General features: G+C 39.9%; 1 protein-coding gene across 1 annotated transcript; it reads right to left on the reverse strand.

The window, feature by feature from the left end:
- Window positions 1-1,975: 1,975 nt before the first annotated feature.
- Window positions 1,976-10,554, reverse strand: smo (smoothened, frizzled class receptor). Its single transcript, XM_026148279.1, has 13 exons — window positions 10,103-10,554; window positions 9,679-9,960; window positions 7,637-7,836; window positions 7,291-7,500; window positions 7,018-7,190; window positions 6,657-6,876; window positions 6,421-6,544; window positions 6,204-6,296; window positions 5,658-5,766; window positions 3,854-4,039; window positions 3,159-3,307; window positions 2,907-3,041; window positions 1,976-2,777 (listed from the first exon to the last, which is right to left on the reverse strand). The coding sequence occupies exons 2-13, from the start codon at window positions 9,938-9,940 to the stop codon at window positions 2,161-2,163; spliced, it is 2,478 nt and encodes an 825-aa protein (XP_026004064.1). The 5' UTR covers window positions 9,941-9,960; window positions 10,103-10,554; the 3' UTR covers window positions 1,976-2,160.
- Between the last annotated feature and the right edge of the window lie 1,568 nt (window positions 10,555-12,122).

Below are 12,122 nucleotides of genomic sequence, written 5' to 3' on the forward strand. Positions count from 1 at the left end.
TAGACAGTTCTGTACTTCATACATTGTGGGGACATTTGGGTCCTCTTCTGTCCCAGCATGACTGTTCCTCAGTCCATAAAGGCATGGTTGGATGAGTTTGTTGTAGAAGAACTTGACCTCCTTCCTTGCAACCACTTTGGAATGAAGTAGAACAGAGAATGGGCTAAAATTTTACACCTACAAACTGCCCAAAAATTTGTAGAAAACCTGGAAGAGTAAAAATTATTGTAGCTGCAAACGTGGAACGATTTGGAATGGGATGTCATAAAAGTTCCTGTCCTCGAGTCGTAGCGGAGATTACAACTGTTACAAAAGGCAAAACACGAAGAAAAAAAAATGCACATATCTGTTTCACTTTTCACTAAAATTTTATTTACATATAAAAACAAAACAAAAGAAAATACAGCTGCACAGTAAAAGTGACAGTATTCTTATACTCAGTTTGGAGACTAAACACACAAAGCGCCACAGTTAATCTTCAGACAGCTTACAAAAAAACAGAAATTATTACTTTTCAAAAGTAATCCTCATTTCTATTTTTTTTTAACACAAACTTTTTAGGTGGACATCAGCTTTTTTTTTGTTATTGAATTCATAGTGTGGCAGTGTGGCAACTACTAATAACATAAATAATTCTCATACACTTCTATGTAACAAAATTTATCTGTGTTGACTAAGTAGCGATTTAACACAGTTTACTTCAGCATCATTTATCCACAGTAAGTGTAAACACACGTGACGATAGTAGGTGATCATTTGGTTACAGCACGAGTACAGCGGCAGATTTTTTTTTTCTTTTATAGAGCAGTTGACTCTTCCCTTTTGTTCAACATCATGCAAGCAGAAGAATCGAGTGATTTGTACATTGGAAATATAACAGATTGAGAAATCTATGAGCAGCTAATACAGTACACACAGAAAGAGAGAGAGAGATGGAAAATTCTGCACTTTTTATTTTCAGATCTGAATAAGCTCCTTGTGGAGCATTATCAAATTTTTTTAACTGAACTGAGGAGGATGCAGTTTTGACTTAATATTTACAACAGAATAAGAAAAAGTAGAAATACAGCTGCAAAAAAATGTAGAAGAAAAGTTGAAATGTACAAGTAAAAGAGAGCCATTCATTTCAGTCCAATGCAGCAAAACTGTAAAGTAAGTTTTCCTCCAATCAAAGCAGAAAGTGTAGAATTATTGCACCAGGCAACAGAGTGTGTACATATAACTACACAGTTACAGTAGCTTATTTAATAAAAGAAAAAAAAGGCTTTACTATTTAAGGCATCAAAAATGAAGTGTAAAAGAAGCTATGAGTTATCGTATGTGGATCTAATTTCATTTTAGTCCCAGTGTGTATTAGAAATTCTTCAGGAAGTGCGAACATTTAGCATTTAGCAATTATTAGTATTTATAGGGTGAGGGGGCGTGTGGGTAATGGTTAGTACCCCAACTGTACATAAGAACAAACAATTAATAGATATATAGTAGCTTGAAGATAGAGCAAAACATTAAAATATAATACAAGAGAAGACTTGCGATAAACAGCATTATGCAGCTTCTGCTGCCCTAGGAGTGATGAAATACTCGTGACATAAGACGTCAATAAAAAATATTAAATATAGCAACAACAATAAAAAGGCATTTTAAAATAGTCTTCTAGAATTGGTGAAATCTTTTTAAAGAAGTCATTCATTGATAATCCCAGGAAAAGTAAACCTGGTTAATTCATCCTTGACTGGCACCGATCGGAGCGTCGGGTCCCACCGTAACACACAGAGCTTGAAGTTGTAACCAGCAGGTTGGAGCTGATGCAGGCGGACGAATGAGTCGGTGCTTCAGGATAAAGACATCTGGGTTTCTGTATTGTTTCAAGCCATGTACGGTTTTAGCTGCCTTATTTGACTTATCATCCTGGAGTTGCTTTTAAAATGTTACTGGACACAAATAAAATATAAAAATAATTTCTTATACACAACACTTTTTATTCTATTTTATCCCTTTGCGTTTTTTTAAGAAAAAAAAAATGACCAGCTTTGTTCCATCTTAACGTCCAGGCATTGGGATTTTGCTGCACTTTAGTAAGAATTTGCGAAAGTATCCAGCACTTTTTTTTTTACCTTGCTATGTACGTACACCTTAAAACAGTCTATTTCAGCTATGATTTTAGAAGTCAGAGTCAGCGTCCATAAGCTCCGCCTCCATTAAATTGGTCCTGGAGTGGATGGGTCCGTAACCAGCCCTCCGGCCTGCTGGTACCCGAGCCACGTGGGCCATTCTTTCTGATATTCCATCAGTGATATCCATATTTCCAGGGTAGCGTGAAGACGCACTAGGCTGCCAATTGGAGGGAGGGTAACGCGGACCAAGACCCAGATCCTCTGGACGATCTCTGAAGGTCAGGGGGTCAGACAGCATGCTGTGGCCATAGCCATTCTGGCTGGTCTGGTACTGCAGGTAGGGACACTTCTCCTCGCATGACAGACGGCGCGAAGGTTGGAAGTCTGGGTAAGACCCAGGCAGAACTTCCTCCTCAATCTTCTGTTGTTGTCTCTGCTGTTCCTGCAGATTGGCAACCAGGCTTGGATGAGGAGGCAGTTTGGGCAGACGGGGCACTGAGCTGCGACCAAACTCACGCTGGCGATAAACCTGGTGGTCCACCATCTCCTCAACCGGACGCACCTCCTTCTTCCTCTTCTTCTTCTTCTTTTTCCTCTTTATCATTTCTGGTGAAATTTCGGCCTCCACCATCCACAGGCGGTTCCTCTCCTCTGGAGGGGGCACTGTGACAAAATAATAGAAAGTAAAGATTACGATTTTTTTTTTTTAAACCCAAGGTCTAGAACATCTGATCTGAAATTTATATTCAAGGGAGTTGGTGTAAAGCCAGAATCATGGTCTCCGGAGCTCACCTGGTGTACCAGTGGGAGTAACAGAAATGTCCTGTGGGAGGATGGCACCTCGCCTGGCCACCATCTTTGTCACATGCTGTGCCCAAGCTGATGACATGTCATTTGATGGCTCGTTTAGGTCAAAATTGATTCCGGCTATGAAAAAGAAGAAAAAAATTAACCCTAACTAACCCTAACCCCATTTACTGGTCAATACAATGACATCTCTGCACTCAGATGTATTTATCTGAATTAGCTCAATGATATACTCACCCACTGGTCCTTCGTGGGACACGGTGTGCATGCTGAAGGACAGCTCTTTCTCTGGATCTTTGTGGAGCTCCTTCCTCATCGCGAATGCCTTGGCGATCATCTTGCTTTTCTTTATCCTCTTCGGTTCATTATCGCTACGGCCGATGATCCTGGCAAAGTAGAATGACGGATGGCTACATTAATTTTTCTGACAACAAAAATTCAGTCCTGATCCACTGATAGCAAGAGATTGAGACCTAATGTTTTGCAATCCAACAGCTGCCATTTGACCTTAGATAAAATGCTAAAATCATCAATCAAGCTCTGTCATGCAAAAATACAGAGTAAGAAAGCCTTGGCCTCGACTGAAAATGCAAACCCCCCAAAAAGTCAACAGTGCAAACTGAAATGCATGCACTGGGGGTACACAACAGGACTAAATGCATGTGCGTGTCTTCATACTTTGAAGTGATGGGGATACAATCCAAACTTTTCAGTTATTTTGGACAAAGAGCAGGCATTTAACACACCGCTATCACTGTACATATTAATATGGACAGGCGTGTAACAATGATTTTAAAAACAGACTGTTGCTAATTTTTTTTAAAAGAACATTTAAAAAAGGGCAAATAATCATCCTAACCTACAGTATCTCTTCACTGCTATAGCCATAACACCAGATACGTGTTTGCAGAAGTTTGTGTTAACTTGCTCACTTGCACCAGGTGCGTTTCCAGATGAGGATGGTGGCTTTGGTCCAGACCCAGGTGCTCATGGCGATACCCGTCCCAAACATGGAAAACAGGTTAATTTTCTCCACCATCAGACTGGGGCGGTTCTTAATGGTGCATTCTGGGATGGGCTTGTTTGTCTGAGAGGCGATTGTCACGTTGGCCTCACACCTGTTGAAAATACGACAGAGACGATTAGTCTGTGTCTCCAACAGTGCCCACAGTGTGTGCCTCCCACACCTTCTAGCTAGTCATATGACTGAGGTGCATTCAAATGCTGGATCTGGTTAATAAGAAGGTCTTTTACATGTTAGGGTGGGGAGAGAGTGGTTTACATTTTTGAGGCAAAATTCATTCCAGTCCAGCCAGTGTCAACACGGTGGGGAAAGAGGGCTGCATTCACTGCTTCATGCTGAGTGGTTAGATGGCGGTTTGGAGTGTGCATCAGGTTGTGGATATCTGTGTGTGACTGGATGCGGAGGGTGAAACTGAGAAGTGCTGAGGTATAAAGCAGCTTTTGAAGCAAGCAGGTGTAAACTTTAACACCTTAGGACTTGAACTGCTGCAAAACTGTAAGGTAAAACTTCCTTCAGTCCAGACAAGGATTCGAATGACTCCATACTGATCGCTACCACTGACCATTTTAGTTCCACCTAATCAAAACTTTGGTGCATAATGAGTGTATAAATAAAAGATTAATAGCATAAAAACTAATGTTATTTTACCTTTTCTAAAATTTTTAAACAACAACTAAATGTCAATGCAACAGAAATGAACTAATGCATGATATTAACATGCTTTGGTTAATTAGTTCTCACAGGTAGCTGCACATTGGCCTAATCAGCAAGAGATCAGCTGGTTAAATCCTAAAAGGAGAGCCAAAATCTCAGGCCTCAGACTGCTCAGTGTATGATGTCACTGAGAAGGGGTATCCTTAATATGGTCACCCCGATCACCTTCCATTCAACCATCTGTTTACAAGGGGTAGCCAATGAAAAGAAAGTTGCCTTAAAGGGAGAGGAGCAGGTCTCCATGAGGGTCTGCAAACGTTAAATACTGTGAGTGGAGCCAATATTAGTGGACCAATATTAGCTATTTGCCAATATATTGGGACTGGGATTTTTAATGGCCGATACATTTTTTGTGGTATAAAACATATGGAAGAAACCGCCTTTAAGCATGTAACAAGTGTTGCTTAGTTTGTCCACCAGAGGGAACTCTGCAACCTCCCTATTGACAACACATTTTCGGGAAGAACACAGCACAATAACCAGCTGATCCAAGTAGACTCAGGCAGGGTGTAAACAAGTAATCAACGACTGGTAACGATAAAGGAAGAGTACTTTTAAACTGCATTATCATATTATGTTAGGACTCATAAATAACAACAAATAACAAATATTGGGGGAAACTATTTATGTGTTTTGTGTTTGAAAGAAAAAAAAATCAGCCAATATATGGAATGTTTAAATCACCAAATATTGGTCTTAAAAATCGGTCAGGCTATAGTGACAATTTATCCAAAGGTACTCTAATAGATTCCAATTATAAATATATGGAGATAGAAATTAGCATAATAGGTTTACTTTAAATTAATGTGACATATTTGGAAAAATTCAGGTATTTATTTATTTATTTTTTAGGAGATATGCATCCTGGGCCTGGCATTGTGGTCCCTTTAAGGTGGAAAGGGTAATATGCTGTGCAATAGCAGTGGTGACTTTGTTAGTGTGAGGAGTAAAAACACATAAAATTATATGTTTTCCGTCTAAAAGAAAACACAACTTACAGCACATAATCCCTGAAGCTTCTTTCCCACTCAGCTTGGTTGAAGAAGTCATAAAAGTGGCAGCCAAAGGTTATAAAGACAAAACCAAAGGCAAGGAATCCAAATATTCCTGTATCGTAAAGAAACACAAGGACAACAAATTATATGTAAGGTATTAGTCGCTTTGCTCCTTGTATACATCATACAGAATAAGAAACCTTAATGCATTATTACATCGGCGTAACTTTGTGCTGAACATGAGGAGGGGGGGTCAAATGGCAGATGATTAAACATGCAACTATTTTTCTGGTAATAACTGAAATAGTACAGAAAAGTAAAGAAGTAAAGAAAATCAACAGCCTATTTGTGCAAGATAATTCATAATTTTATTGGGGGGGGTATATTGGTTGGGTCTGATTACTTGGGGGGGGTCATAACCCCCCAGGAAATTACGCCCCTGCATTATTAAAATGCCTGATTTCTATGATGAACAAGCAGTTAAGCCCAGGTTTCAACTCTCAGGATGGTTTCTCTCTGATATTGATCAGGCGAGAGTAGAGAACTTACCAAGTCGCAGCATAGTCTCATTGATTTTGCTCGCTGCTTTCTCACTCAAGAGACCGGGGTGATTACTTTTGATGGAAAATAATGTCATAACACCTAGAAACAGAGAAATGTTTTAATTAAGTCTTTGCAAAGATTAAAGAGTAACTTTTATGACAGTTTGTGTCTCTTTTTAGCTCTTTGAGCTCAAAACATGACAAACCAGTTCTTTGGAACTCACCGCGAATGAGGAAGTAGCCACCAACAACAAGCACCACTCCAATGGGTGCAAGCACAAAGCCAGCGCGATACCTGTAGTTCTTGTAGCCCACAAAACAGATCCCGCTCACAGAGTCTCCGTCAACCTTTAGACAACCAGGCATAGACAAAAGGAATCATAAAACTGACCAACCTCAGTTGTAAAACATTTTAAAATCTCAAAGAATGAGGAATTTTAGTGAAAAGCCTCATACACACCTCAGCGATTGCTAGGATGGCCACAGTGAGGACAAAGGGGATGGACCAGGTGACCATGTGGAAGTAAGAGGTTCTACCAGACAGTGGCTGGTGAGTAGTGCCCAGAGCTTTGAAGGATGTGTGCCAGGCATATGTCAGCATGACAAACCAAATCACACCTGACATCAGGGAGTAGTAGACGATGATGAAGATGGTGACACATGACAGCGTTTCCGAAGACCTGAAAAGAGCAAGATTAGAGAATTTCTGTGATTTTTTTTTCTTTTTCTTTTCTTTTTTTGGGGGGGGGGGCATGCGGAGGGGGAAAAAATCACATGAAATCGTATCATATTTAACGCTGAGATCGAGGTTTTGCACTCACGAGGGCTCCCCGAGTCGCATCGTGTTGTCGCTCTTGCATACAATCTCTTCACGTGCGCCATCCAGAAACTGGGCCAGCCAGCCGATGCTGCCCACAAAGAAACAGGCGTTGATGTAGAAGAGAATGACAGCTGGGTAGCGGTTGGAGTTTTTCCAGTCTGCAAGAAATGTGGCCTGAAAAATAAAGAGAAATAATTAACAAAGCGAGAATGTGGCTTAAGTTAAATGTGACCCAATCCCCCCCAAAAATGAATACCGTTATAGTTTGTCTCACCAGGGTAAAGAAAGTGCAGAGGAGGGTGATGGTTCCAAAGTAAGCGATGTAGGCGTGCATGTCATTGTGCTCCTCTTCAGTGAACAGAGGATTGTCACACTGGATACCACAGCCCTCCACGTCCTTGTACCAGCTCGACTGAATGTCCGTCTTCACCAGAGGAGCTTCACACTGGCCTGATGTGTTGAACTTCAGCTTTTGCACCTCATTCTGCAAACAGAGGATATAATGGGTAGTCTTACAGCTGCCTAACAGTTTGAAATCATTGCTGTTTACTGGACCCTGACCTCTGAGCCCGGACTTTTAAAAAAAGTCTCACATGACATTACATGACAATTGAACATACCGAACAGCCCACAGGGAATTTGTCACATTTGAGAAAGCTGGGCCAGCCTCGCTCCCGATCCACGATGCTACATGGACTACGTGTAGTCAGACAGAGGCTCTGGCTGGGCAGTTCAACTCGGCCGTTTTCGCATTTGGGCATGTAGACGGCGCAGAGCAGAGGCTGGATGACCGACCAACAGCGAGGGGCATTCCGCAAACCTAGGACACAAAAACAAAACTGAAACTTCATGTGGCATTTAACTTAGAGATGATAGATTCACCACAAGAATGACAATGATCCCATGAGTAGTTAGATTTATGAGACCAGTGATGATGACAGTGATGATCGTTATACACTTCCTATCAATTTCCAAGAGCCGGAGGTGGAGATGTACATATTAAGAGAAGTTATGCAAAAAGGGAAAAAGAAATTATTCACTTTGAATATGACTGACTGAATCTGATTCTTTTAATTTCCATGTTCTATTTGTACAATAGCAATTAATCGAGTAATCCACAACTCAGTCAGTGGAAAACAGAGAAGGTGGGCCTGTACAATATGAGAAAAATCTACAATGTTCAATGTTTTGTTCAATATTGCAATGACAACATATGATGAATAAACAAATATTGAGGCGTCCATATTACATTTATTCTCCAGATATGTGAAGGGATAAGGTGCTAAGGAAGCAGCATTAAGTTGGTGGTGTTTTCTCATTTTGTAGTAAGATTGTTGCTACTGTTGAGCTCTTTTCATTTTTCATTGAACAGAACATTAAACATAAGATTTTTTTTGTATTTATTGCGTTTCAGACAGTCTTTTACTGTGTGTTTATGGCCAATTCACAAGTTCCTTAAGTTGCACAAATGATGCAGTGCCAGTTTCGCTGGCAGGCAACTGCAAGTGACAAATAACGGCTCAATTCAATTCAATTCAAATTCCAGCAGGTAGTTAACTGCATACTTTTCTTGACTGTTGCTCAGACATAAATAAATGAATATATAAAATAAATAAAACACATATGGACAAAAAAATGACATAAAAATCATTTTGTGTGACTGAAAATGAAAACTACCACATTCCCTCCCATATAAAATGTATATGTTTTAAATGTGTTTTATAAGAGATATATGCTTCATATCAAAATAGCCCCTTTCACAGTTTTCAAAATAGAATTATTAATGGAACATATTAACAGTAACTGAACACCCTGTGTATACTGTATACAGTATACATAATTGTTATAATTATGTTGCATCAAGTCATAGAGGTCTTACAGGTCTTATGGCTAAAATTGTTTCTGATTATTGTAGATTTGAGGTTTGGCAGTCTGACAAAGTGAGATTTCGTGACGTCAATTATAGGTCAGTTTATAGTCTAGATGATAAAAACTTGGGATTAAAAATTTACAAATTAAAAAAGTTTATTTTTCCATCCGTGTAACACTTATGTACGGGCATGGTTACAGACTTCACCTTATAATACTTGCAATTTTTTTTATTATTGTTTACAAGAATGATTTTCTAAATTAGTAAAAATCGAGACAAATGATACTCTTTAAGATCTGTGAGGCTGGCCTGGTACTGACAGGTCATTAGTGAGAGTTTATGAAGGTCAAAGTCTTCTTGCGGAATATCTAAAAACCCTTTTATCAGCCGGTCTTCATTTGTTTCCGCTCTTAACACCTTTGAATGATTGTCCTTTGTTACCTTTAATGGATTTTAACCCCTCTTTTCCTCTCGAGGATCTTTTCCATTACTTAAACCTCCTGAGTACTTGTGAATTGTCACAGCAGGCCGTTATCATGCATTTAACATCTTATCTCAATAGAACAATACAAAGTAAATACTGATAAATACGGTATATTGACTGAAAAACAGCCAATTTTCAGAGTTTCGGCTTATTAAAAAGCTAAATGAGTTAATTGTTACTACAAAAAAAAGAAAAAGAAAAAAGCATTTTCTTAATTATTTACATGCGGTATCAAGAAACTGACTTCTCTGACATAAAAGACAAACGTACTAAAGTAGCAAATATGAATTATGATTTTCAAATCATACCGGACCACATGGTCAACTTCTCAAAAGCCTCTTCTTGGGTGCTGGAGTCCTCCGCCAGGATCAGAGAAGTGTGACTGTATGGTAAAGGCGATCCCAAACACGTGTTATATTTAAGCACCTCGCAAGTTGTGGTTTTCTTGCAGGTATCCTCAAATATCGTCCCGTTTGGAGAGAGCACTGCCCCGCAGCCAGAAAGCCAGGCAGCCCAGATGCAAAGCATCCCGTAAAATCCAACAATGGAGCTCCAACTCTTGGAAGACATCTTGGAAGGGGGGGATTCAACTGCGCAAAAAAGGGAGAAAAAAATCACTTTGTTTTCTTGTGCTTCAGCAAACTAATGTACAGAAAGACCAAGATGGGTTGCTCTGTTCTTTAGATTTAGGATAGGTTTCCAAAAGCGGCATGGTAAATTAAAAAAACTAACTTTAAAGTTTTCCCGAAGTCCTTCCAAACTGTTTCATTCTGCACTTCTCATCCGATCCCTTTTGGCTTTTCCCGAATTCCTTCATTATCCAAAATCTAACCGCCGCGCAAAATGTCCTCATGTGTTGAAAACGCGGATGGTGATCTTAGAGCGGTAATAAAGTATCCATTTGTGTCGTTTAAGCTGGATAGGAAAGTTGCAGATTCTTCTTCCCTCCCCCAACTTCCAAAAAAACTTGCCATGAAAAAGTCTGGATCTCTGTAATAGGATCTCCAGCTCACATGCGCCACCCCTTCTCCAAAACCCCCCTCTTTTTTTATAGTGGCAGAAAAATAAGGTGATAAATTATCCTATATCTCTGTATGAGTTTGAAGAAGTGTTTCTCTCCGGGTGAAGTGTCTGATGAGAGGTTTTTGTTAAGTCCCTGTGAGCTGCACTCACTGTCTGCTGGTTGTTGGGGTTTTTTTTTTGTATCTCTGGTATGCACATGGTGGGGGAAAGCCAGGGCAACAAAACCTCCCTTCCCATCCCCCTCTGCAAGTAGAAGAATGTGCCTTATGGCAGACCTTCTCAGAGTTTCTCATCTCGAGGACCACCACCCCAAAACAGCACCGACTCTCCGGTCTGACAGGTTAACTCTCATGTGAGAAGGGTTTTGTAATTTATTCTTATTAACAATGTGAAGGGAGTAAAGATGAAATATTTGCATTCTTTCATCCCCATGTAGGATCCCAGGTGACCCTCAGACATTTTCAGAGCAATTTTAATTACATTGCATATACAACAGCCCCTGCATAATTCTGTTATGAGCTTTTTCATTATCTTTGAATAGGTACGAAATCACAAGCTAATAGGATACACAAATAGAAATAATAAGAAATATGTATGGGTATGGTATTTCTATGCATTTTGCAACAACAGTGTTAACAGTGGAATAGAAATCAGGGTTTCTCAAAGTTCTGATCACAGAGTGTAAGTGTAGAACATCAGCATGTCCAGCATTTGTAATGCATCTCTTCAAAGTATGTATATTGGTAATACAACCGTTTGTTTTTATATTATAACATGAACTGTGGATGAAATGAAGAACAGTGGGTGCTTAAAATGCTTTCTAGAGCAGCCACTTACCTGCAGGTCACACATGGAGAACGTTGGATGTACAGAAAGTGTACGTGCAGGCTGATCTGTGCTGATGACATTTGTTTTTTGGTCACAGTTATGCAGAGTAAACACTCCTTGCACTGGAATGTACATGTGCAGGCATTACATAAGACTTTCAAGTGAAAATAAAATGTCTTACGGTGCTCACCAGCCACAACCTTTATTATTAATCGTGTGGGATTATTATTTGTTTACATGAAGGCTTAGCGATTATGACATCGGAATATCTGTGTGTGGGAGAGAGAGGGAGGGGCACAACTCAAAATTAGTTTCCTTTGGGACACTCATAATGGTCTGAATTTCCTCTTTTCTGGTTAAGGTGGCTATACTGTTAATAAAAACACAAACACACGGACAGAACTCACACAGTCAAATTATTTTAGGCTCATCCACTTATCGTTCTTTTCTTTTGACTATGGCGGGATACCAGAAAAAGCACATACCTAAAAGGTCAAAACTCCACCATGTTGTTGATATTGCTCTAATTGGAGAGTGCACTTGTGGTATTTGGATGACTGCTGATGCTTTGTGTTCGCAGTGAATCTGGGTTAGCTCTGCTCTGTCCTGAATATGTGTGTGTGTGTGTGTGTGTGTGTGTGTGTGTGTGTGTGTGTGTGTGTGTGTAATGCACGTCTGGGCCTCTTTAAAACCTACAGTAACACGGCTGCCTCATTGAGTCAGAGGAGCGGGGACCACACACAGAGCACTGGAGCCCAGGCCAACACACACTCACTCCAACTCTCATGTACACACTGATTCACTGACTAGAATAAGGGACACCTACGGAGCGATATACTGCGGTTTGAACTGTCACTTTGTCATCAGTTTATTCTGCATAATTACATAATTTCAGGTCTCT

This window comes from Astatotilapia calliptera, chromosome 17 (assembly GCF_900246225.1).
Source record: "Astatotilapia calliptera chromosome 17, fAstCal1.2, whole genome shotgun sequence".
NCBI lineage: Eukaryota > Metazoa > Chordata > Actinopteri > Cichliformes > Cichlidae > Astatotilapia > Astatotilapia calliptera.